The sequence below is a fragment of the Neopelma chrysocephalum genome, unplaced genomic scaffold, assembly GCF_003984885.1.
Source record: "Neopelma chrysocephalum unplaced genomic scaffold, ASM398488v2 Primary Assembly neopelma1_24, whole genome shotgun sequence".
Classification (NCBI taxonomy): domain Eukaryota; kingdom Metazoa; phylum Chordata; class Aves; order Passeriformes; family Pipridae; genus Neopelma; species Neopelma chrysocephalum.
Genome location: NW_020897693.1, coordinates 34,027,803 through 34,054,164, shown reverse-complemented (window position 1 = coordinate 34,054,164; position 26,362 = coordinate 34,027,803). Strand labels below are relative to the sequence as shown.

Below are 26,362 nucleotides of genomic sequence, written 5' to 3'. Positions count from 1 at the left end.
AACCTCCAGACTAACAGTATATTACCTAGAGATATCCCTGCTCTCTGCCTCCCTGTCATGCTTCAGTGTCACCTTTGGTATTCAGATACTGACAGGTTACTGCTCTCCTTCCCCTTCTTGTAAGAGTTCATTATAAGCCTAATAAACAAGCTTAAGCTCCACCTTCAATAAACCATCTACTCCACAAGTGACATGCAAGCTTTTTCCCTGCTCACCTAGCAAACTACAAAACACTTCAAAGCTCACACTGGAAAATCCCCAAATCCACCCCACAAAACTTTGGCCCTAATCCACACCACACACTGCCTTAACCCAAAGAACCTACCCTTTTACTGTCACAGTTTCAGGCAGGACATTACCTGAGGGATTGTACACCACTCTTTGCCTTATCTCCAGCATTAGTTCAGGAAATTAATTGACCAAAAGACAATGTTTCGCACGTAATTTTGAAAACATGTAAACTGGATCATTAAATATTTACAGAAGATGTTACATGGTTTTACATGAAGCTTGGTAGCTATGTAATGCTTAGTTGAGGCATCTAGTCAGGGCCTGGAAAAGGAGGAGAAGGAGAAGATAAAAGATCCCAGAGTGGGAAGAAGGAAAGAGTAGTTAATCCCTTTTCTCTCAAACAAGTGCTACAAAAATTATAAACTTTTCCATGACTGCACACAGAGTTCCTGCATAAATGCCCTGGAAAGTGTCAGTGTAGTGTTTCTACAAGCATGCTCCTCAAAATTTATGCTTGGAGTCACTTTCCCAGTCCCTCATGTCCCCCCCACACACATCAGACTTTAGCTTCCCTGTTAGTCTATTAGCAGCCACTTTGTTTAGGGAACCCAATTCCCTTACAGTACAGGATGGAAAAAGGAAGTCTGAAGACCATTCACAATCCCCTTATCTCCAAATCTCCAACATTAGTATCTTTCACAGCATCCATCTGATACATCAGCTAGCAACTGAGTATGAACAGAAACTAAAGCTTGTAAGGGAATTACTAAACATAAAAAGAAGTTTTGGTGACACCAAAGAGTGGCAGAGTTTCTCTAACCAAAGCTGAATAAAATTATTCAAACAGTTCTATGTTAAAGAGCAAGATCCAGGAGCAGTTTAAGCACATGTCTACAGGAACAGGAAAAGAAAAGACTTTTTTTTCCTGTTTATCTTTTCACAACAAATATGGCATGTTTCCAACTTATGCATTGCCATAGCAGGATTTTGAACCTATACAGCGTAAGGAAATACCATGAGGGTGACAAAGCATGGTACAGGTTTCCCAGAGAGGTTGTGGTGTCTCCCTCCTTGGAGATATTCAAAAGCCATCTGCACATTGGTTCTGAGCAACCAGACCTAGGTGGCCCTGATTGAGCAAGGGGTTGGTTCAGATCCCTTCCAACCTCAGCCACTCTGTGATTCAGTGTTAAACATTCTCTAGTTCAGACTGTCACTAAGAGTTGACCAGCCTTTATGATTTTTAGTACCCTGTCTGTTAAGCACAACAGTAGGGTCATGTAGTTATACACATATATATATACACATACATACACATATATAATATACACCCAGTTATGCCTGGGTAAACCAGTCCACTACTCAAAGACTCAGAGAATGGTGGGAGAGAAGGAATAATTTGAGGAATGAAAGATGAGGTGGGGTCTATGGAAGAGATAAAAAAATAATTTGCTAGTTAGTGTTTAGCGACCTTTCCTTCAGAATTTCCTAAAACATGACATCAAGAAGACAGGTTGCTGGAGCTGACAAGGCACACATCTTTTTACTGGATATGCTAGGTCAGTACTATAATTATATCTCTACAAGATACACAAATATGGCTCAAGGAGCCATTTTTCCACTTTTTTTTAAACAACTCTTTCAACTAGAAGAGCAGTTTTGATCATGCTCAACAAGAGTACATTGTTCAAAATTAAACTCTTGTACAAGAATCACATCCTATGCCACAGACAAGTGCCTAGCTATCTACCATGGGAATCAGATTTAACAAGGTCATGACTTAAATATAATTTAGAAAATTCAAGGTAAAAAACATGTATCAGGTAACAGGTATCTGTGTAAGCAGTAAATTTCTATTAAGAGTCATATACAGATAGATCTTAATTAAAAACTAAGAAAGCAACATCCTGGCTCGATGCACTATTCACTGGCCCAAAGTCCAGTGAGTAACACTGCTCCACAGCTTCTGTGCAAGGCAATGTCTACTGAAGTGGTTGTAGCCCAATCCCAGGTGTCCATGCAGAAATCAGTTACACTCCCTAAGGAGCAGAGGCCTGTTGGGCAGGGGTTACTGCAAGGGGGATGGGGCTACTGCAGCCAGCTTGGCCAGCTCTGGCCTAAGTGCAGCCTGTGAGGCAATGTGAATTCCTTGGCTCAAAGTGAACACCTGAATTCTTTGGAAACCACAAGAATCCAGCACAAAAAAGGCAAATAGCCCAGAGAGGCCAGTGTTAATTAGGAAGCCAGGCCACTGAAGGAGGGAAGCCAGGCTACCGAAGGAGGGAGTGCCACAAGGCTGAGTGGTGTGAGCTCAGGTGGCAGCACGGCAGCTGGTTGCAGTTGCTGTCTAACCCCAGAGTGAACTCTCGTGTTCCTCTGGAAAATCTCCCCAGTCTGCTGCTCCTTGGGCCCTTTGCAAGAACATTTGGTTTTCAGCTCAGTTTTGCTTTTTTTTTTCCTCTAATCTATTTTTCAGATTCAGTGTAAATCTGAATGAGAAGTTCCTGCTGGGCTAGGACCCTTGCAGCTATTCAAGCTCAGAAATAGGGCTGCCTAAACAAGGTAGTTTAGCAAAAAAAGTAGACTACAGAGAAGTCCCCTCCAAACAAGGAGCCATTTCACTATGAATTCCCCACACTAAGTGTCAAGCCCCCATTATGCCTGCAGGTACCAAGCAAGACAGGTCCACCAAGCTCCTTTCTGTCCCATAACGAAGTACACAGAAGGAAGGGAAGTTAGACAGGAGAGAGAGCTGACCAAACAGGGAAGGCTCACAAACAGCACAAGCTATTCCTGTCCCTATGTTCTCTTCAGGTGTACTTCAGGCACAAGTCAGGCTTCTTATTCTCTACCTGCATGAACGCTCCTCCAAAAAAGAGCATAATCCACCAATTAAGCAGCTGGCTCTAAGAGCTGCCTTGGGACTCCCCATAACTGGGCTTGGTGAGTCACCTTCAAAAGCATGTCAAAGTTTATAATTAAGTCTGCAGTTTATTAACAATGTACCTCTTATTCAAAATAGGATACAAAAGCTATGCAATATATTTATTGAAATCACCTGTTTTGGAAGTCTCAAATAAATAAAACTACCTAGATGCACGTATGACCAGATGACTGAATTACACCTTCAGGCAAATCTGGACCAAGCTTGCCATGACCATTTCATTTTCCAAACCTATACCTTCAATGCAAAGGTCCCAGGTACAATTCTCCAGGCTGTGAATCACAGACGACCAATCTAGATTATATTTGTCCTTTCCAGTGGAAAGTTACTAAATATCTGCCAATTGAACAGCAGCACATTTTGTCTACTTTTTTTTTTATGTACTAGAAAAGTGTTCAACACATTTTTCAATCCAACAGGAGGATCTTAAGTCACCCAGTGCCACAAGAAAAGCTGAATTGTTATACACATCTGGGTACCTATCCTTCCCATCTCCTTCAGAGGAAACTTTTCTCACTCTTCCACATGGAAAATGAAATACAAGGTACAAATGTTGGATCCATAATCCCTTACTTCTCCTCAGCTCTGAAGCCTCAAATTCCACTCTAGATCATGTCATGACACATCTAGCTGTGCCAAAAGAAACTAGGCCTAAGGAAGTATCTAGTCAAACATCACGAATGTGTGTTATACCAAGTCTGTTCCTTTTAAAGATGAGTACATCTTATTGTTTTCTGATAGCACTCCTTTTCTGATAAGGTCACCAACTTTACTGAAACAGTCAGGTTCCTCTTGGAGTATGCAAAGCATAACACTGGAGGGGAACACGACCTTTCAGACAGACTAAGAAAAAAGAAAAAAAAAAATTAAGAGAACAACCGAGAAGGTCACCCTTACTACAGTTCAGAGACTACCTGCCTTCAGAAAGCAAACTCAAAACATGGAAGTCACCACAGTGCACCAAAAGCACTAGCAGAGGTTGCAAAACCAGATTCCTTTGTTCTGCTGGTGATTTTCACCTTAGATTGCTTCAATATCACCTTTGACTCCAGATCCTGATATTACCTCCCAATTCTCTGCTACAAATTACTTCTACTCTTAAACAGTGTAAGTTTTTTTCTTAAACAAAGAATTAAGAACAGCTTCCACTCCAAGGTTAAAACATTTCCTCTCCATGCACAACTAAAGTTTTGTCCCAGCTTTAAACCAAAGCATTACATGTGAGCAATAAAAGGGTCTCTCCCAGCACTTAACTTGCAGTCAAATGGAACGCAAAAAGGCTAAATAGGAAGCCATAATCCAGTAGCTCCAGGTTCCTTAACTATCATCAACTGAATCTGCAAATCCAGAGCATGGGGAAAATCCGAATGGCTAAAGATAAAGATCACTAGTGCCATCTGGAGGCCATACAGAACAGCCCACCTAGTGTTTTGTCAACCTCTGCTCACCTTGAATATTGTCCTCCAAAGAGAGCTTGGACAGCACTTGCTGCACGAACACATCAACTCCACAGTAACGGAAGATGGGAAAAGCTTAAGAGTAATTAAAGATACTGGTTGCAATAAGCTTATACCTATCATGTGAAACCAGTCAACTACAAGGCTTTTGCTGTAATTGACACTTCAGTTGAAATTGCTCAGCGGGCAGTTGAAGTTTAGTAACATAACTAGAGCTACTCTCCAGAGTCAGGACCTTAGAAGAAAGATAACATCTCATTATTTCCTCTACACCAGTTTCCCAGTTGTACTGGTAGAGTTGACTTATACCACAGAACATATTAAGATATCTAATACCCCATTCAGTCTTCATCTACCATCTCTCACAGAGAGAGCTGTAAGATGGGATGCAATTTGAAGGAAAGGATAACTATCATTAGTAATACTGTGGTGTCCTGTTCCACTTCCCTTGTATGTCAACACCATGTGCTTCAGATTTGATTATCATTTAAACAAATGGAATTTAAACTGTTCAAGATTTCAGAATGCTGAAAAGTGATTTGCAAGTATTACTGCCACATGGGATCTTAGCAAGATGGAGAGTCCAAAATTTTTGAGACTGATGCTTCCGGATGGATACCCAGAAAGAAAGTTTAAGTTAATTGCTCAGGGTTGACTACAACACTGTTTCAAGCTCTAGAATTGAATACTCTGACTGTCAAAAGAACAAAGGAATTCAGCCAGACAGCCTCCAGGTTATCAAGCACAGACTCTGGCTCACAAATTATCACAGAATCATAGAATATCCTGAGTTGGAAGGGGCTCACAAGGATCATCAAAACCCAATGCCTGGTCTCACACAGGACAGCCCAAAGACTCACACCATGTACCTGAAAGTGTTGTCCAAATGCTTCTTGAACTCTGGCAGGCTTGGTGCTGTGACCACTTCCCTGGGAAGTCTGTTCCAGTGCTAAACCACCCTCTGGGTGAAGAACCTTTTCCTAATATCCAACCTAAACCTCCCCTAAGAACAGATCTAACTGTTGTGTTCAACTCCTCAATGCATGGGTATAAAAACAAAGCCAGACTTTTCTGAAAGGTGCATAGCAGAAGGACAAGAGGCAACAGTCAAACTGCAACAAGGGAAATTCTGGTTAGATATAAAAAACACAGACATAGTGTGAATGATCAAATGTTGAAACAGGTTGTCAGGAAAACTACAGAAACTCCATTCTTGGAAGATATTAAAAACTTTATGGTATAAGGCCGCAGAGCATGTGCCCAAACTTTGAAGGTCCTAAGAAGGAGATTGGACTAAAAAACTCCAGACTTCCCTTTCCACTTAAATAATTTGATGATTGTGTCTTAAGGCACTATAACTGCCTAATCAGTGTAGTTCAGCAAGAAGAATATACTTATTTCCTTCCTCATTTCCTTCCCCAGACCTCTAATATTGGACCGGAATTGTTAAAACAAAAACAAACAAACAAAAAACCCACATCCCAAACCATACACATCCCCATTTACACTTCCTCCTTCCCCACCCCAAGAAAAACATGTTACTCTACTGTCAGAGATAAAAATGCACACTTATCCTCAGAGTACAACACTTGTGCTTATACAGATGGATTCTTCCAGAAGTAAACTCCTTTGTTACAACAAGATCAGCAGAACCATCTTTACGACATTAACGATGGTGCAAATCTCATTTTGAAGGCCTGCTACGCACTGTCCATTCTGAGAATATCCTGGCAAAAACTTTTTTTTCCCCTCTCCACTTTCCAAAAACATGCAATATTAGCAATTAACAATTTAATTGCCAATTCCCAAGAGAAAAGTCTTGCATGCCACATACGCTTAAGGCTCCCTTTCTAGAGTGAATATAGTTGTGAAGCTTTCCACTGATGAAGATGAGCTTCTCTGTTCTGCCTTCCTTTAGGGAAACAATCTCTTCACATTATCTTTGAAGGCAGAGGCACATCGCAACACACCTGAAGGGTATTCATCTATTTAAAGGGCGATATTTCTTGTGGGATCATTATTAATAATTTCTTTGGGATTCATTATCTACTTTGGATAAAGATAATTTGGATTGAGTATCTACCCAAGTCAGAACCACAGCAGGCACAAACCCTAGAGATATTCATTCTGAATACATCATATGTGCTTATAAGACAGATACAGCATTACTTAGAACTGTTGCAGAAGACAGTCCTACGGTGCTCTTTTCTCTAACATCACTATAGTTGAAATTCTAATCTGTTGGAAATTCAGAGGGGTGATTGCTTCAAATTTATTAGTTTCAGCACCAAGCCTGTCTGAGCTCAAGAAGCATTTGTACAGTGCTCTCAGGCACATGGTGCGATTCTTGGGGTGTCCTACACGGGGTCAGGAGCCAGGCTCAATGGTCCCAATGGGTACCTTCCAAATCAGCATATCCTATGATTCTATAAATATTTAGCTAAACTTCTGTGATGAAGAGAAACAGGTCCTTTTGGTAGATAAGTACTCTTCCTGGAGAATTTTTGGTATCTTTCATGAATTACATGCAGAGGAAAATTAGTATCTTGCAGAGTAAAACCACTGAAGTAGTCTAAACCCACTTACTGGATACTGCAGAAAATACAAATACTGACTTAGTATTCAGAAGAGTAGTTTAAAGTATTAACACAATCACCAATACAGCCATCAACAGTTCTCTGACTGCTCTTCTTTTTTAAGATAAATTTGAGAAAGTCTGGATTCCTTTCATCTTGGAGAATGGAGAAGGGGCACAAAGGCACCAATAATCAAAAGAAGTTTCAAGAAGAATCCAACTTTGAGAATGAACATGCCAATGATGACGTGTTTGGCCATTCAACCCTTAAGAGTTGAAAACTTGCTTTATTTATTACATATGTAATAAAATTCCTCACTCAAGATCTAATAATCTATATAAAGAAAACTGATGGGAAATGGCATGATGAAGTATCATATATATAAACTCTGCAGAATTCCCTAACTGGCATTTCCCTCATTTACTATTGTTTCAGGGGCACAGAGGCAAGCCAAGACATGTCTGGATCATCAAGTGCAGGTACACTGAAATAGAATAATCGTCCCCTACCTGGCCAATCCTTCCTCATAGAGATAGATGACAAGCGGATCGTAGGATGTAACCAGAACATAGAGGCGCACATCGAATTTGAAATCTGAAATACAGTTGTCAAGAATCAGTGACTGCAAATATCTTTCAGACATCATATCCAGTTGAGGAATTTCAACAGACCCTGAGAGTAATAGACCATTATCTGCTGCTGACATAGGTGCCTGAAGCTTTCCCAGTTGAAAAGCTTTCAGGTTTTAATGAATTCTCTAGTTACATTTTTCTGGTACTAATCGAAGCTAGACCACTCAGTTATTCAACTAAATTACTGTAAACGTTGAAGAGATGCTCAGATGCAAGTTGGGGAAAGAGAGAAAAGCAATTCCTAAGCACACTCACCATCTATGAGCAGGGGGTTGTTGATGTAACGAGAAACCAGGATGTTGTCTTCCACAACAATCTGGCTTGGCTGCAGAGGAACAGAGAATTCAAAAGTGAAAAAACAGGAGGCTTAAGGAATAAGATGACAACTAGATCAAACCCATCATTCTTTCCAGCCTTGCCCTCCTAAAGCCACCCTGTACCAATCACTATGTCTGGGGAGGGAAGAAATAAAAACAAAATGAAAAAACTTAACAGTCACAACATATTTAAGGTAATTAGATCATAATCAGAAGACTGGGAATGATTACGTTGCCAAAAAAACCCGCCCATTGAATCTTCCAGTGTAATGTTCCTTAGAGTAGAATACAGATTTAGCAGTCACGTGGCAATGATGTAAAATAAGCAGGAAAAAAGACATATCTAAGAAGTGAATGTTATTCTGTTTGCTCCTCAAGGGTTAACCAAACACATAAAGGAGGGGTTTAGAAGACACTGGAAGGAGCGTGTAGCTACAGTTGGTAAGGAAGTCACAAGTGAAGAAAATGACTCCGCCTTTATAACAAATCCTGGGCTGATATCCAACCTTCTTGCCTACATGAGTGAATACCGTCTACTGAGGCTCAGTTCAGGGCTCCTGTGCCAGGAAGAAGCTACCCTTTAGGCTCAGAACAGAAAGCTCTAACTATGACAAATATACATTGCAATGTCATGGGATCTGTTGAAAAGGCTTTTACTTTTTGCTGTATGCAAGCCTCTCTTGGGACCAGTTTTAACTAGTCGTATAAACAATTTCTTGTACGTTTTGCCTTCAGTTTGCAATAGAGCCAAGATAACCACATGATTCTGCCTTTATCCAATTTTGCATGTGTTCAGCCACAACACCAGCATCACGAGCAGGAAACCTAAGCATATAAAGTGCATTTATACAGTGTGAGGAACAAGCTAAACTTCCCTCAGCACATTACACAAAAGTGACATCCTGTTCTATTATGGATCAGAGAAATGCAAAGGTTTGTTATCTTGTTAGTGGAGGGCCGCTGTTGCTTTTAAAAACTTTCATGATGAGATTCTAGAAGACACTCCTTTAATGGCATCACACTGAAGGAAACTGGCTTGTGGGCTAAACTAGCTGAAGTGTTTCTGGCACAGAGATACACAAAGGGATATTGGTCCCAGAAGGGTCTTTTCCCCAGGTCATGGTGAACTGCCATATGAGCCTGAGCTCATTCCTCCCTTTCAAGCAAAGAAAAAAACTGAGTGCGGCTCTGGAAATACTTACCTCATACACTTGGCAAATTGCTCCCTTATTTTATGGGAAATGATCCAAGTAGAGAACAGATGAGGCAGCATGACCCCTTCAGTGCAGGGAAGGCTAAGGGGGTTCGAATGAGTGGGAAAAAAAAAAAAATGACTCAACAGTCAGTTTCACTGCTGAGAATATTTATTGGAATCCCCTCGTGTATTTGGCTCCTTTTCAGATGTGTTTGTTACCTATGACAACCTAACTCCCTGCAAAGCCCAACAAGAGTAGAAGACAATATAACCAGCATATTGAGTTCAAAGAACTACCCTCATTACACCTCAGGAAGGGCACACTGGCCTTTAGATAACAGCTTTAAGATTGATATACTTCTTTTCCTTTTAACTAGTCTTTTTCATGGGAAAGAGGGAGACAAGGGGTCTGTTTGAGGACTGTTCAGGTCACACAGGGAAACAACTAAGGAGAGTTCTAGAAATCTTCCCAAGGCCAGCCTACTGTCAGCCACAAGGAGAGCATGAAGCAGCACAGCTTCCCAAACTCTCTGAGGGAGTATAAACTTACTCCTAATAAGCTAAGTCTTGAAGGTAGATTGCAAGATAAGCATAGCATACAAAGAAATAGATTGCTTTTGGTTACAGAGCACAGGTCCAGGTAGGCTTTGCCAGCTGCTCAGGGCTGTTGAACTCCTCACCAACATATGGTTGAAATTCAGAGTAGGGACAGTGTCTGGTTATGTTGGCCTGGAAGCCAACAGTTTTGAACACAGCGTTACTGAAGAGTATTCCTTTTGCTGAACACTTACATTGTTTATCAGGTAGACACCTCGACCCCTGGAAGAGGCCACGGGCTTCACTATCCATGGTCCTCTGTCCTTAGAATAGGTATCTGGTTAAAGGAAAACAGCACAAGTCTGAAATATCTTCCATTTTGCTTATTTGCAGAGAAACAAGAATCAAGAATGTTGCCTACAGTAAAGAGAACTCCAGAAGGAGATTAAAGTCTGCTTTTTTGATGTCTTATTTTACCTCTTGCGACCCACTGCAATTATTACAGCCTCTCCCTGAAGTCCTTCCTGCTGCTCTGATAGATTCATTCCTAAGCCCTATGCCTCCTTTTGGCACTTCTCTCTTCAGTTCTCCCAGACATTAGTCAAGGATATTGTGAAGTTGATCATCAACAACCCTGTGCACATAAAGCTCGATTTTGGAGCCTTTGGCCCACATCAGCTTCTTGAGGACTTACACAGGCACAGAGCAAACAGCAAAAGAAATCATGTGGGCTTTTTCCACTGTCTTTCCAGTTTTCTTTAATTTTGTCACCTTAAACGCTGGCATAATCAAAAGGCTAGGATATTAAAAGTAATTCCCTTTCCCCCACCCAGTTATTTTGCTTTAGGTTTGGGCATGACCAGCCATTCACTTACTGCAGAAGTCCTGGTACTCTGTCGGGAGGATAAAGGTCTGAGGTAAGATATGGAATGTCTTGAATCCATGAGCCAGCTGCATACGAGTGACATTCCTGTACAGTCTGTCCTTTCGTGTCAGTTCATACGACCTGAAGACGCAAAAAAAGAGACTGTATCTATTTTTTTCCACAACATTACAGCAACTCTTTATCCTAGATATTAAAGTACCTGTAGCCCCATAGGTTGTCTAAACCCTAACTGCAGCTACTCATGAGTTTTACTGTCCTATCGCTGTATTAATATCATTTGTAGCACTTCTTGAAACTCCCAAGACAGACTGAAACACAGCAAACTGTTGGAATGTTGGTTGCAAACCTTAAAATGGGACATGTGACTATCTGTAACTGAAAACCCAAAGTCCCAAATACTTTACTTACACCATCAAATAAAGAAAATAAAATTAAAAATCCAATAAATCCAATATTTGGGCTACAGACAAGCACTTCAACTCAAACACTGTCTCCCCAAAACCCCAAAGACCATTTAGAATGAAGACAGCATGTGGCACAGGCCCAGTATGTTGGGACGTTATCATGTATACTCTATTTTTTAAGGTATCTATATTCAAAGTTTTGCAAATCATCACGGAGATATTCAGCAAAACATGATATCAAGGCCTTACCTAGGGAAATGATTGACTTTCTGAATATCTGTAAGGGAACGCAGCAAATAGGGCTTCAAGTGTGATCCTGTCCACATGAGATTATAATCACTGCTATTAGGGTGAACCTAAAAAGCAACATAAACACACACACAAAAACACAGAACTAATGAAAAGCAACAGCACTGGTCCTTAGGTCTATGAGACCAAAGTAGTTCTATTTTAACACAATCTCCTCTACGCATCTCTAATATAAGGGTAACTCCAGCCAAACTCCTGCCGTAAGCTATTTCCATCCTGGGAAATAACCATGTCATATTTTTCTAAACAAACTTGTGAGTTTGTTCTTTTCATAAACTATTTAAACCCAATTTTTGAAGCGTTTTATATCTCTTCAGGAAACTTGTGAAACCAATTCCTTAACCCGGTGTTATTCAGAAAAAAACCTACCCTAAACACAAGTCTCAAACTGTCATTAGCTGCATACAGAAGACTTTTTAGAGAAAGATAGGTGATAGAAGAGAAATGTGAAACTCTACACCAATACTTCTGTGAGCTTGTCAAGGCTGAGAGATTAATTCCTTCAGATCTTTCCAAGGGTATGAGATGAGACTTTAAAAGCAAAAAGATTAAAAACACATTACCAAACTTCATCATCCCTTTTTCCCTAATTTTGCAGGCTTAAGACTAAAGAGTACTCCTTTGAGAGTGCAGAATCATGACATATTTTCAGTCTGACCGTCAGAGTACTTTTAAAAAAAAAAAAAAATCCTCAAGGGGGTCCACAGCAGCTTCCTGGTTCTAACCCTGCAGAGTGGAAAAAAAAAGCCAACCCACAAACAACAAAACACAAAAAACCCCCAGAATATCATCATCATCACCACCTCCCAGCCCAGCACATAACATGAGAAGTTCATGGTACTCACCTCATGGAATCCATGGGCAGTCAGAATGCTTCGAACCAGCCGGCTGTCTGTTCGCACTATCTTGTAGGACATGTGGTAGCGCTCTGTTAAGAGTCAAAGAGACATGATATTAGAGTCTACACCTAAAATAATAAACCAAAGTTACTCATGCTACCAAAGAAGAGAAAAGGACTCAGCATAGTACCATCGCATTTAATTCACAGAGAGTAACAGCACATCACAGAGAAAGGGTAATAGGAAATGCCTATCCATCTCTTGGAGCATTAACTCCAATGATGCCATTGAACTAACTTACATCAATCCTTAGTTATAAAACAGTTGCACCACTGAACCCTATCGTATCAAAATAAAGCACAGGACATCCTAACAAATACACGGAGTATTTTTTTAAAAATCCCTGCATTATAACAGGGATTTATAGATTGCTCTATAACACTCCAAACATGATTTTAGCTCTGTCTTCTCTATTCAAGATCAGTATTTCTAGCTAGAAGTAACCATGCCTTATGCTTCTTATTGACACGGCTAGCTTATATGATCACCTTCTAGATCACCACAACCCAAAACAAAACACTGAATTTTTTTTTACACCTCATCCACCTGTATTGATCTTCCAACAAATAACTGCAAAATGTATCAGGATATAAAGTAAATAGGACAAGGAGATAAAAAGATAAAATCAATACCCAAGTAGAAAGTCATAAAAACAAAAGCAATAAACTGTACTGGAGGTATAAGGTAAATTGAAAGCAAGGGGTAAGACTAGAGGCCAGTTGTCATATAAAAGAATGTGGCAATCCATAAAAGTTCCAAGAGAGAAGAGACAGAAATTGCAATGCTAGAATGACTCAAAAAGGCACTTTAAAAATTGGTTCAAACTGAGAATAAAAAGGTGAAGATTAGATTAAACCTCAGGAAATATGTTCTATCAACAAAAATAAGTCAAAAGAGTAAGAAGTATCATAATCTGGGACCAGACAAAGCAAAAGGAAACTTAATGAGTTGCACTATTCAGCAGTAGACTTGTTAAACCACTTGAGAAAAAGCAGAAGAGACCCCACACTCCAGTTAGAATACAAGTTACAATTACCATCGGCTTCTGCCACCATCCAAGTATGTTTTTAACTCACATGAAAAGGATCAGGAGTTTCCACATATAAATCACCTTCTCCACCCCTTACCCCAGTGAGCCAGAAGCATTTCTGCTTGGATAGCATATTAGAAATGAAGGCATCAATTACCTAAGAAAGGAAGAAGCAAGAGAGGAAAGAAGTGTCAGCACCTTCACGGAAAGAAGATTTTAAGGTTGTCTCCAACTCAGCACATCCAGAATGAGCATCCAGCTGTACACACCCAAAAGTACTAACTCTCTCAATCCAAAGTGATTGTTTTTAACAAGCTAGCCTCTTATTTAGAGGCTCTCCCTTATTTGACACAAGACAGGTTTGGTCTCCCAATTCAAGTGCTGCCAGCAATCATTTTGCTTATGGCCTTCTCTCACTTGTGAGGCTGTAGATGCACAGATCTGTTACTACAGCTTATTACTGTTCATACAACTGCGGGGCTGGCTGCCTTATTTCCCAGTGAAATCCCCTCAAAACTCACTGCAATGACTGATTTTAAAGTTCTTAGCTATAGTGAACTTATTTTCTGGTTCTAAATTCTAGCATAGCCTCCACGTTCAAGTTGCAAGCAGACAGTTCCGACTCACAACACATCAAGAACCAATGGAGGGACAAATACAGACACTTGCCACAATCCAAAAACATTATACACATTCACCAGTAAATCAAGCATTTCTGAACATCTCAGTGCTCAGAGACAAGAGAGGATTGCAGTTTCCTTCCTACCACAAAGAGAAGAGACTTTCACCTCATGCTTCAGGCCAAAACCTGCCACATAGTAACACCCACCTCCAATGAGGCGGAGGTAGCTGTCCTTGGTCAGAATGGCTTCAGCATGAAATACCAAGACGGGGATCCGCCTGCAGCCACCACCGGTCCACTTGATACATGGATGATCCCTGAAATGACAAGATAGTCAGTATAAGCAACTGCTGAGCCTCATACATGCAGCAGTTACTTACAGTGAGGACACAGCAGTTCTCCATACCTGCCCCTTTGGGCAGGACACAAGCAAATACACCATGTAAAATAACGGAAGGATGGTGAGGAGGATTGTAAACACAGCTAAGTGACTTGCAGCTTGGATGTGGAAAAATACATGTAACATTCTAATTGTTGTCTATCCTTGTGTGTTTGACTAGTAGGACATCTGTGGTCAGATAACACAGGATCTAATAGACTTCAAGGCACCCTACTGAACACACCTGAAATTCCTGTCCTGCTGTGGGAAAGGTCAAAGCATGGTGGTAAGCTACATCTGCAAGAAACCCTGAAAAACAGGTGTGAACAGCAGCTTCAAGTGACTCTCTAGCAAGGACCAAGCTCCACAGTGCCTGTATCCCTGCTTGCGTGCCTCTGCCCAGGTGCTGCTTTGGGGATCCCAGTTAGCAAGGTAACGAAAATAAATTTACTCTCTGCACTTCAGCCATGATTTCATGGTTGCTCCCAAGCCCTGCCTGTGCTGACTTGCATACCCACACACACACTAGGCATCTGTAGTGGTTCCAGGTCCCACCCTAGCTGGATACCAGGTACCCACCAAAGCCACTCTATCACTTCCCTCTGCAACTGGGCAGGTGAGGAAAAAATATAATGACAGGCTCATGAGTAGAGAGAAGGGCATGGAGAGATCACTCACCAATTACCATCATAGGCAAAACAGACTCAATCTGGGGAAATTAGCTGACCTTACTACCAATCAAAATCAGAGCAGGATAATGAGAAGTAAAACAAATCTTAAAAACACCTTCCTCACCATCCTCCCCCCTTCCCAGGCTTAACTTCATTCACAATTCTCTACTTCCTTCCCCACAGTGGCAAAGGGAGACAGTGAATGGGGGTTACAGTCAGTTCATCACACATTGTTTCTGCCGCTGCTCAGGGAGAGGAGTCCATACCCTGCTCCAACATGGAGTCCCTCCCACAGGAGGTAGTCCTCCAAAAACTTCTCCAGTGAGTCCTTCCCACAGGCTACAGTTCTTCATGAACTGCTCCAGCATAGATCCCTTTCCACAAGGTGCAGTCCTTCAAAAACAGGCTGCTCCAGCGCAGGGTTGCACGGAGTCACAAGTCCTGTCAGTAAACCTGCTCCAGCATGGGCTCCTCTCTCCAAGAGTCCACAGGTCCCTCCCAGGAGCCTATTCCAGCACAAGCCTTCCACAGGGTCACAACTTTCTTTTGGGCATCCACCTGCTCTGGTGTGGGTCTCCTCCAATGACAGCCTGCCACACTGCAGTCTTCACCATAGGCTGCAGGGGAATCTCTGCTCCAGTGCCTGAAGCACCTCCTCCCCCTCTTTCTTCACTGACCTTAGTGCCTGCAGAGCTGTTCCTCTCACATATTCTCACTCTTCTCTGAGCACAATTACCTCTGCACAATAACTTTTTCTCTGTTATCACAGAGGCACTACTACCATCACTGATGGGCTCAGCCTTGGCCAGCACCAGGTCCATCTTGGAGCTGGCTGGCAATGGCTCTGTCAGACATGGAAGAAGCTTCCAGCAGCTTCCCACAGAAGCCACCCTGTAGCTCCCCAGCTAACCTGGCCATGCAAACTCAATACAGCATCCTTGGTACTCAGCTATAAAGGGAATCTTCCAGATCACCCTCTTTTTGGGTTGTTCTTGCCAGCCTGAGTTCTGTTTAATTCGTATTTATTTTACTGAGTATAATTTGGGAGAAATCTCATGAGCTTTCATAGCTACAGTTCTCTAAATGTATAGCCTGAAAACAGCATCTATAATTCAGGATAAACCACAATTGCTGGTATCCACACAACCGGCCCTTGCAATGCAGGTTTCAGCCTCCAATTTCAGAACTGCAAATCAGTGCAGTCTGCCCGGTTGTAATCCTGGACTCTGAAGTGCACAGAAAGGCACTAATGCAGAGTTTGAGAGACTAGAACAAGCTTGGCTCAACACAATGGATAAACTTGTGTGTTCTTCCCTTTTAATTCCTGTCAGATACAGTGGAACACAAGTCCAGAATTCAAGAACAACGTCCCCAGTCCGCCACTCAAGCCACAGGCTCTGGGATACGGTCATCAGTTCTGTGCAAAACAAACAAGACAGCATTGGGAACTATCGTCTCCTCAGAGGAATTAAGAACACATCAAAGAAATTAAGACCTGTCACATGAAATTCTAAGATAACCCAAAGGAAACCTGTCAACCTCCCTAAGCAAATAAAATAGGCTGCTTATTATTCACTGCACAAGGAGATTAAGAAAAAGTTAACAAAAAACCAGAGGCTGAGGGGTTGGAGAGACATCTTTATCTACACTAACAAGAAGAAATACAAAGACTGGCAGAGATACACAGAAGCATTTGTCTAAATAATGTGCAAGACCATTGTCTGCGAAAGGTTTGGAGAACCTAGAGAAGACAAAACACTTCCAACACTTAAAACACATGAACAGAGATAAAAGGGCAATTTTCCGATGGTGGTGGTGCATCTCCACCCCACCTCTTCCTAGAGCTAGGACAAGGGCTCTTAAATGTAGCCTTGGTCTCTTAACCAAGTTATTACCATTATCACCCAGACAAATTAACTTCATAGCACTCCCATGTGCTTCCACTACCTCTAAAATATAGTTAAAAAGACCCCAAAACCTACTACTAGGGTGTAATTAGCTGTTAAGACTGGAAGGGACCCAAGAAGCTTCCAGAATTTACACTACAAGCCAGAGCCTTATGTAAGTGGGAAATGAGCTGAGGCAAAAGGACAGGAGTTTATATTAAGCCTGTCCTGAGGATTTGTAGCAAGGCTCAATCCTCCCACTGACAGTCATTCATTTCTAGCATAACCCTTGGCCACTTGATGCAGACACACTTTTGAAGTTACATTCTAGGTGAAGTCAGTTCTGGACCCTTCCAGCCATGAGGATCTAGCAAGTCCAAGTCAACCACTTGGTATGAACTGAAATTCCTCTAAATGCCTTAAGTTGCTGCAGTTTGCAACTGGGCACTCAGGCACAACGTGCACCCAAAAGAAAACTAACAGGACATGTTACAGATGAAAGAGAAAAGGGATGCCACTCTGGCAAAGAATAAGGGAGCAACTTCTTCATAAGCAAAGATAAAAGAGGTTACTAAACAAAGCTGGAACAAACATAATTACTTATACTAGTAAGTAACATGAACTCTAGCAGTTGAGTTCTCACAAGACAGTTTCTTAAAAGGACATAAAACATTGTATACCATTCTACTGTACAGATTTCTATTTTCTGCAGCAGTAAAGCTAAACCAAAACAAAACAATAAAAAAGGACATAATCAAAATAGTTCCCAGCTTACAAACATAACAGAAAGAAATCAATGAAACTGCAGACTTCAGAGCAGCCAAGGAAAAGCTGTACGTCCAACCCTGGTGAATATAGTGGTCTTTTAGGCTGCAAATGTAGACAGCCTGCCTAAAGGTTTGAGGCCCAAACCAACCATCATCCGCTTTATAGGTAGGAGGGTAAGAAATGCATCTGCCTTTTCAGATTAGTACAAATCCCGCAGGAAGCACAGACACATAAAACAGTTCAAAGGGGTTTTCCCTACTTACTCCAGTCCATCTATAGCATCTTCCTCCTCCTCCTCTGAGGATGAGCCAGTTTCCTCCAGATCTTTAGCCATCCCAACTGGCATTTCCTCTGGGAGTTTTCATACAGCCCAGTCTCAGTAACCTCCAAAACTCCTTCCTGGAGATTCAAGGGCTCTTGCAAGAGTGGTCACCTGCAAAAAAGAATTAAAAGCACAGCTGAGCAGGGCAGCGAGAGAAACGAGATAACTCCCACCTCCTACCAGTACATATTTCTCACAGGACAATCAGCGAGCGTATTACAGGCTGTAAATCACCTCCTAGCCAGGAGAACATATGAAGAAGCATCACCGTCTAACAGATTACTCCCCAGCTGCCCGTGAGAGCGCCTAGAGCGCGTAGTGGTGAAGCACGTCCCGTCCCGTCCCGTCCTGTCCCGTCCCGTCCTGTCCTGTCCCGTCCCTGCCTTGCCCTGCCCTGCCCTGCCTCTGGCCGCAGACCCGCGCCAGACCGGCCCGGCCCAACGGGAAACGCCCGCCGAGACCACCCCTCCGCCCGGGGCCAGCCGGACACCGTAACGCCTCCACCGGCCCAGGAGCGGCCCTCCGGCCCCAGAGGCGGCTGCGGCCCGGCCTACCCCGCGCCAGGCCGAGCACGGCGACCTCCGGCGACCCCAGAAGCAGCAAGAACGACGGGGACCCGCCCGGCAGCAAGCCGCTGCGCTCGCTGTACCTGCCCCGCGCGGCCGGACCGGACACACCCAACAGCCCCGGCCCCTCCCGCCGCTTCCCCGTTACTACAACAACCGACGGGCGGCGGCCCCGCCCCGGCGCGCAGGCGCCCCCCGTCGCCGCACTGCGCAGGCGCGCTCACCGCCCCCCTGCCTCCTTCCGCGAGGGGGGCGGGGCCGGGCCCGGGATGGAGGTGGGGCCACCTCCCTCGCTACGAGAGATCCGATTGGCGGGGGTGACCCTTACGTCACGTGGCGCGCGCGTGGAGCGGAGCGCAGCGGCCAATCGCAGTGCCGGGCGGTGTCGCGCGCGGGGCGCTGCGGGAGCGCCGTCGGTAACGGGCCGAGTCTGAGCCGCGTCCGAGCCGCGGGAGGATGAGCCGGTTCCTGAACGTGCTGCGCAGCTGGCTCGTCATGGTATCCGTCATCGCCGCCGGGAACACCCTGCAGAGCTTCCGCGATCACGGCTTCCTCTCGGAGAAGCTGTACACCGCCAGCCCCGGCCTCGGTAAGGGTCGCGCCGGCTGCCCCGGCGCCTGGAGCTCTCCTTCCAGCCATGGGCTTTGGGCTCTCCTCCGGTCCCACCTGTGGGGCCCGGGAGCCGCCTACTGCGCCGCGCCGGCAGGAGTGGGGGTGACAGGCGGGGCCATGCGTGGTTTCCATGCGCTCCTTCTTTCCTTTGCGCAGTGAACGGGCTCCAGGCTCGGACCTTCGGCGTCTGGACTCTGCTGTCGTCTGTGATCCGCTGCCTTTGCGCCATTGACATCCGCAACAGGACGTACGTAAAGCAACGCCCGATTGGTTTGCTTACTAGTCACAGCCTGAGCAGTTAGCTTAGAGGGCAGCGCGGAAGAGGTGGGAAATCAGAAGCTATTCCCGAACGTCCTGTAGCGTTGACAGCCTTCCCCTGAAAAAGCTCAAACAGCAGTGCAGGATTTGTGTGATGGCAGCTGCTCCCTTCTGCCTCTGTGGGGACAGCCTGTGCATTTGATTTCTGTTCTTAGCTCAGGCAGAAATCGGTAGATCTGAGAGCTTCTTACTCTCACAAGTTTCTGAGCTCCAGCTTGAAAGCATTTTCTGATGATGTTTCTGTTCTGTTGATGAAGCAATTGCTAATGCTGATGCTCAATACTTTTTGTACTATGACAGCTCAGCTGAGGACTGTGGCAGGTTGAGGCGCCCCCTTGCAGTGGCCTTAACCCACTGCCTTCTTCCCTACACTCTTATCTGGGGCGGAGGACAAGGCCTGAGGTGCAGCCTGGTGCTGAGGTGGGAGGCAGGCCATTTCTCTCTCTGCTAACAGAAACGTTTCTGAGAGGGATTTCCAAGCAGGCTGACTCAGGGTCTGTGCTAGGCAAAGCCTTTACTGGAGTTGCTAGAACACACTCTTTTGTCGCTGCTTCCCTCAGCTCCACAGCAGAAGTCACTGTTCACCTGGCAGCACATCCTTGGATTGCCTAGGCTTGTCTGAGGTAGGGAGGTGCAGGGATTCAATTATGTGTTTTTAGGGCGTGGTGGCAATGCCAAATACCATTAAGTCGGTTGTTCCTTTGAGGGATTTGATCTTGCATCTCTTGGACCTGCTCCCTTTCATCAGCTGTGGGCCCTAGAGCATAGCAGAGCACAGGTGGGAAGACATGTTGGTGATGCAGCCTGGAGTCAGCCAAGTCCTGTCACCCCAGTTCTCTGCTCACCCTGTTCCCACCCTCATTTTATGGTTGCACATACTTCTCACTTCACTAGTGCCCTATTCTTGCTCTCCGCTCTTCACCTGCCTTCAGGCCAGATAATGCCTGTGACTTTCAATGCACCATTGAACATTTGACCCCATTCTCCCCTCTGCTGTTGCCCAGGGAGTTTTTGCACCTCGCTAGGCAAGGGACCAAGTGTTCTCTGTGCTGACAGTGACGGCAGAGGGGACAGCATGCAGGTTTGCCTCTTTTCCACGCAGCCATACTCATGCCCATAGTATGATATGATAACCTGCTTTCTTCTGCTCTCCAACAGCCTTTATCACATCACGCTCTTTACCTTCTTTTTGGCCCTTGCTCACTTCCTCTCCGAGGTCTTCATTTACCACACTGCAGCCTTGACTATTGGAGTTATGGCACCCCTCATGGTAGCAAGTAAGTATTGCTCTGTATCCTCCCCCCACAAACTCTCCTTGGAGCTATGATCCCCCAGAAAAACTCCCCATTCAGCTACAGGCTACGGGCAGGGATGGGATTGTGGGAGAGAATGCTTCATCTCTTGTCCAGCATTTTCTACACAACTCATCCTGTATCTCCATCACAGGTTTCTCTATTATGGGGATGCTGATTGGGCTGCAGTACCTGGAGGTAGAAGCACTATCACAAAACAAGAAGAAAAACTGAAGATGAGGGCTCTGTATAGGTCAGCGTAATCCCCGGTCTTCACTGCCAGACTTCCACTGTCCTGAACTTCTCCAGGACACCAGTCCCAGTGGTGGATCAGTGTTGGACTCTGTCAATCACTGTTCATTACCAAGTCTTTTTTTCTTGTCCAGGCAACATTTCAACTGACTGATGTCAAAGACCCAGAGGAGTTTGTGTCAAGCTTGTGGGGGGCACTTGATGACTGACTCCCTGGAGTCAGGGCAAAGTCTCAGGTGTGCCCAGTGCACTAAGGACTTCTCTCCCAGTGTAACTGTAGGGAGAAGGTGCAGGGCTATCCAGGATTCGATGAACACTTTGGAGCAGAAAGAGAGAATAGGTGCTACCCCTGGCACTGCTGTGTAACTTGCATGTGTGTGTTCATCAGGGGCCATTTCTAATAAATGACAGAAAACTGCAGCAGTTTGTCTCTCTGCTACACAGAAGTGGGTAGAGGATCAGAGCCGACAGCAGCTTCTACTGTATGTTGCAGGATACATCATCTCTCTTTACAGCAAACCTACCTTTGCCTGACTCCTTCCCACAAAGTTCCAGGTCTGACTGCTCACATCACACACGTGAAGAGGGTTGTTGCAGCTCTCCCTTCCGCAGCATGCTGGTGATAGCAAATTTGAACTGTATGCATCTGTGAGCAAGGACTGAACTACCTGTGTAGTGAACTATAACTGTAGAAGATGGAGAAAACAGGAACAGGTTGCTTAGACCTAGACAAAATAATGACCAAAACAGTGGGCTGCACACAGAAAGTAGGCAAGAACCAGCAGGAACTCCTAGCTGGGAAGACAATTCACATGCAGAAGAAAGAGAGGAAAAACACAGAAGGGAAGAAAAGAGCACAGCAGTAGCACTGGGCAGAAAAATTATTTTTCCATTCTGCAAAACATTTCAGCCTATTAAAAGAGCTACATGTAGATTGTTTCAAATATTTAATATGAATCTGTCAGGTTTCATTGTACGCTTCCAATGTTTTTACATTAAAACTTCTATTTAAAATCATTCTAAACCTCCATCCTCAATCCCAAACTACCAAAGATAGGACTTTAATCACAGAATATGCTGAATTGGAAGGGACGTATCAGGATCATCAAGTCGAACACCTGGCCTTGGGCAGGACACCCCAAGAATCACACCATATGCCTGATAGCATTGTCCAAACACTTCTTGAACTCAGGCTGTATCAAAATGCAATGTATCAAAAGACTGTTATAATTTCACCCAAAAAATATTTTGTCAAAAATGGTATGTCAGAGAGGAGTATTTTTAACTGTTCCACCTCAGTGCAGTTTTTGTCCCCTCCCTCAAATGATAAATTAATAACTGCGTGATTTAAGGAGTATAAGGACACTTGATGTCTCCACCAGGAGTGGGATGCTGCAAATGAAGGAGAAGTGATGTAAGGATCTGCATTTATGTTTAGAAGATAAACAGCATACAGATGGGTAGTGTCTATAAGACACAAATGCTGGTAAGAGGGCAGCTTCTACACTGGGGCAAATCTGGATTCCCATCATACCCCTCTCTATGGCTGTGAAGAGCAACACAGCCTTGGCTAGTTTTCTTAATATAACACTTCACAAAAGTTTTTATGTACTGTTGAAATATGCAAAAGGCACTTTTTTATTAAGATGGAAGACAGTCAAACTTGTGGTTTGACTCACTTCTGTTACTAATGTAGTGATGAGCTAGGCTTAGGTTGCAGAACTAGTCTTGCCCCAGGTAGAAGGAGGCATATTGGTATCTCTCAATTACTCCTAATATATAGGGACATCAGGCCAACCCCAGTGAATTCTGAGCAGAGGTTTATCCAGACTAAGAGTGCTTCATCTGGGAAAGCCAAATAATAAAAACAGAGCTGGCAGTGGCTGATGCACTCCTTTTCACTTGCTGGTGATGTACTGAGGCCTCCACCATCACCTGTGCAACACAGAGGATCACAGGCACCGAGGCAGAGCAATCCCTCTTCCCGAGAGCCAGCTGAAAGCTCTTCCAGGTCTACTCACAAAGTGTGGTCCAGCTTCTGCATTTCATGTCCCAGTTTGCCTGTGAGAGGAGGCACAGCCACAAGCAACGTGCCACCCTCATGTGCTCAGGGCTAGCCCGGTATTGTGGCTTTTCTCAGCACATGTGCTTTTTCCAAGCATACGTGGTGGGATGGGGTGGGACACAGTGGGTTTTCCCAATGTTTTCTCCCAAGCAGCAGTCTCTAAAATAGCAAGATGCAAAGGTATAACTGAAGAGAGCAACCCCCTTCTTGTTTTGCTCTTTCACATTCTCCACAAGCAGTTCACTGGGCTTCCTGATGCTTCCTCCCGTCCATGGGGCACATGTCACAGGAAGGTGGTGCAGGTAGCAAAGATGGGAATGAGGAGGGCTGCATCTCCCAGCTCTGCCACCCCTCCATTTCACAGCCTTGATTCCTCAAGAACTATGGGATTAGTGTAAGCTTCTGGCAACACTTTCTGCAAGTCAGACAGAAAAAACAATATGGTTAGGATCCTGGGTGGCCAGACCCAGGCTTCAGAGACATCAGCTGGCCAGAGCCTGCCTAATTTTTAACTCCCTGCTAGTGTGCAGAAATCCCCAAAGAAGAATCACCATCCTCAGAGAATGCAACTGATTCCCTCTTCCTTTTCCAGATGCTTTGACTGCCCAAACAAGGGTCACTGGGGCAGCAGGGCAGTGCAAGGGTCCCACTTCCGTTAAGCTACTTGCTGTAGTCCTCAAAGCACTGCTATTACACTGTAGGGCTGATACCTCCAGTGGTACCAGCCTCACACCCAGCTCACCAACAACACTTCACTGTGACACAAGCTCAGCCTCAAAGCAGTGAATTGCAGAGCCAATTCCCTGGGCAAGGGAAGGCAGTGGGAACTCCTTCATGCCATGAGGCAGCACAGTGTCTGTGCAAACACCAGAGAGAACCCGCATCCTGTGCATCCTCAGGAGGCTCAGCACAACAAATAGCTCCTCTGTGTCCTTCCTCTGGCATGTGTGAGGCCTCAACTCCCAGACACATTGCTGGTTTGCTCATCCTCAAGTCTTTTTGTCCCCACTCACACTGCCCATTCAGGGCTGGCACCCTCGGTCCTGCTTCTTCCCTATCCCCAGCTTGGATTTACAGCTGAGATAATTCCACAGAGTTATGCCTTCTTCGATGTTCCTTACTCATATCTTAGACAGCAAACATACACAAGTTTTTTTTCTTCATAAATCCTGTAGAAGAACTAGCCTGATTACTCAAAACCTTAAGATGGAGGGAGCTGTAGTTATTTCCCAGAGGAAAAGCAAGGAAAACAAAGACTGCTGCCCAATTACCACCACTTTCGCAATTCCAGTTCAGCCTTCCTGGCTGGAGCTTGATGAGCTCTTCTTCTGAGCCCTTCTAGGGTATGTTAGGATTAAACCCAAGACTTCTCCCAGGGGATTTCTGATACCTCTCCAAGTTCTGATTCTGCCCAGGTGTCACCAAGTCAGAAGACGGCATGCAGGCTTGTAAGGGCGAATGTGGAGCTTCCTGCAGCCTGGGCTCTGAGTTTACTCACTGTGGGGTAAGACTGACAACTGAGGCAGAAGTCAGAGCTGCATGAGAAAGAGAATCACATCGCCAGTGCAGTTCAAGAGAAGTCCAGGCAGCATGGAAGCAAGAGATATGAAACAGTGTCATTTTGAGTAGGCTCTTACACAAACTGCAGGTGAAAAAGTTTTATAGAGGTCAGCAGCAATATCCCAAAGCAGAGGAGTGAGATCAGGAAAGGTTCAAAGACATGTCTGGAAGCGAAAGCTGGGAAGCAAAAGCCAGGAAGTGCAAAGAGGTAACTTCTACAAGCAGGAGGGGTAGGGGAATGCATGCTGTAATGCTACACATAGGAATAAGGCGAAAACTGCATTTAGACTTGGGAAACTCCACTAGAATGCACTATGGAAGCACTTTAGCAACTCTGAACAGGCTCCCCAAGAACCTCTGGTGTCCGAGCACCACTCACCTGCTGTGGACCTACAGGAGCAGAGTTTTAGGAGATCAGCCAGTCTGCAAGGCTCCATCACCTTAGGAAAGGAAGACTGCTCTCATAGCAGGCAGTCACAGTACTGGAAAAGGGCATAGAGATGGCCTGCCTATGGCTTTGGGACAGTTGGAAAAGGCTATTTGCCACACAGTAAACATGAAAGGGAGGAGGGAAGTTTGGAAAGCAGAGGATGGGTACATTGTTTGTGCCTGCTACACAAAATTCCAGCATTATTTCATTGGCAGTATTTCACTAGAGACTGAGCATGGTACAGCTTCCGAGGGAATCCAGTAAGCTACTGAGGGTGGATGCTTGTCCTAATGACCTAAGCCAGCCTCTAAATCGCACTGGCTTTGGAAGGAAAAGCAACATGCTTTTGGGTATTCCACTGCAATCCATCAGATGCATCTTTGCATCCAGGCAAACATACAACCACCAAAAAAGGTATTTGGCACTGGTCGAGTCCTGACTTATCCTCTGTTATCAAGAATATGTTTCTCACACACACAAAAATCAATTTATCTACTACTCTATTAGATGGGCAGATGGGAGTCTCAAGTGCCCTGAACACACATTAATCAAATTTGCAAGTTTTAAAGAGGCCTAGCAAAGCCCAGTCTGAACAAAAAGACAGTCCTGCCATTTTAGAATCCTGCACTCTAAATGATAGCTGCTTTCCTAAAAGCCCTCAAAACTTAAAAGTATTTCCAAACAAACATAGCCTAAGACTTTTCTTGAACAATTCAATCCTAAGTCAAAAGAAACCAAAGCTTAAAAGTATTTCCAAGCAAACATAGCCTGACACTTGAACAATTCAATCCTAAATCAAAACAAACTGAGGCAGATCAGCAAAGGTGTTTTTTCAAAATGCAAAGAAACAATGACAGAAGGTTTGCATGGATGCTGGAAACCAGGAGGAAATGAGCCCAGGCAGTACACAGTATATTAATGAGTATAATGTGCATGCTGAATCAACTGACACTACTACGAAACCTTAAGGCACAATGTTGGAATCGCTTCAGATGCACTTACAACAAAGGTAGAACACAAAGAGTCTCATTGTCATGTAAAATAAGCGCTCGATCCAAGTGTCCTGAGATTGGAAAGCTAACCAGATGGAGCTCTGGGAAAACCGAGGTAGACAAAAGTGGGAGGATTGCTGGGACCATACTACAGTTTTATTAATAGAGGATTACACAATGCCATTAGGCTAATTTAATCTACTAACTGCA

At 44.2% G+C, this 26,362-nt stretch overlaps 2 protein-coding genes across 12 annotated transcripts in view; one reads left to right on the top strand and one right to left on the bottom strand.

Moving 5' to 3' along the window:
- TTLL5 (tubulin tyrosine ligase like 5) overlaps positions 1-18,826 on the bottom strand; it is a 135,582-nt gene extending 116,756 nt beyond the window's left edge. For 8 of the 11 annotated variants that reach the window (XR_003532346.1, XR_003532347.1, XM_027671953.1 and 5 more), the window contains exons 1-9: positions 18,715-18,826; positions 18,007-18,176; positions 14,247-14,356; positions 12,334-12,416; positions 11,429-11,535; positions 10,765-10,895; positions 10,144-10,226; positions 8,096-8,165; positions 7,718-7,802 (exon numbers count right to left, since the gene is read on the bottom strand). Coding sequence is in view for 9 of the 11 variants with exons in the window: in XM_027671953.1 (XP_027527754.1) it covers positions 7,718-7,802; positions 8,096-8,165; positions 10,144-10,226; positions 10,765-10,895; positions 11,429-11,535; positions 12,334-12,416; positions 14,247-14,356; positions 18,007-18,089 (752 nt within the window). In the remaining 2 variants the exon portion in view is untranslated. Of the gene's footprint in view, positions 1-7,717; positions 7,803-8,095; positions 8,166-10,143; positions 10,227-10,764; positions 10,896-11,428; positions 11,536-12,333; positions 12,417-13,423; positions 13,575-14,246; positions 14,357-18,006; positions 18,177-18,619; positions 18,640-18,714 lie in introns of those variants that run through there. The other 3 variants (XM_027671960.1, XM_027671991.1, XM_027671997.1) reach the window with 3 other exon arrangements.
- Positions 18,827-18,999: 173 nt separating this feature from the next.
- ERG28 (ergosterol biosynthesis 28 homolog) lies at positions 19,000-21,525 on the top strand. Its single transcript, XM_027672033.1, has 4 exons — positions 19,000-19,220; positions 19,400-19,490; positions 20,720-20,838; positions 21,008-21,525. Exons 1-4 carry the CDS (start codon positions 19,088-19,090, stop codon positions 21,085-21,087), a joined length of 423 nt encoding a protein of 140 aa, XP_027527834.1. The 5' UTR covers positions 19,000-19,087; the 3' UTR covers positions 21,088-21,525.
- The last annotated feature ends 4,837 nt before the right edge of the window (positions 21,526-26,362 follow it).

Coding starts and splice junctions, on each gene's coding strand:
- ERG28 (XM_027672033.1), top strand. CDS start 19,088: ATGAGCCGGTTCCTGAACGTGCTGCGCAGCTGGCTCGTCATGGTATCC. Junction 19,221..19,399: donor CACCGCCAGCCCCGGCCTCG/GTAAGGGTCGCG, acceptor TCCTTTGCGCAG/TGAACGGGCTCCAGGCTCGG. Junction 20,839..21,007: donor GGCACCCCTCATGGTAGCAA/GTAAGTATTGCT, acceptor TCTCCATCACAG/GTTTCTCTATTATGGGGATG.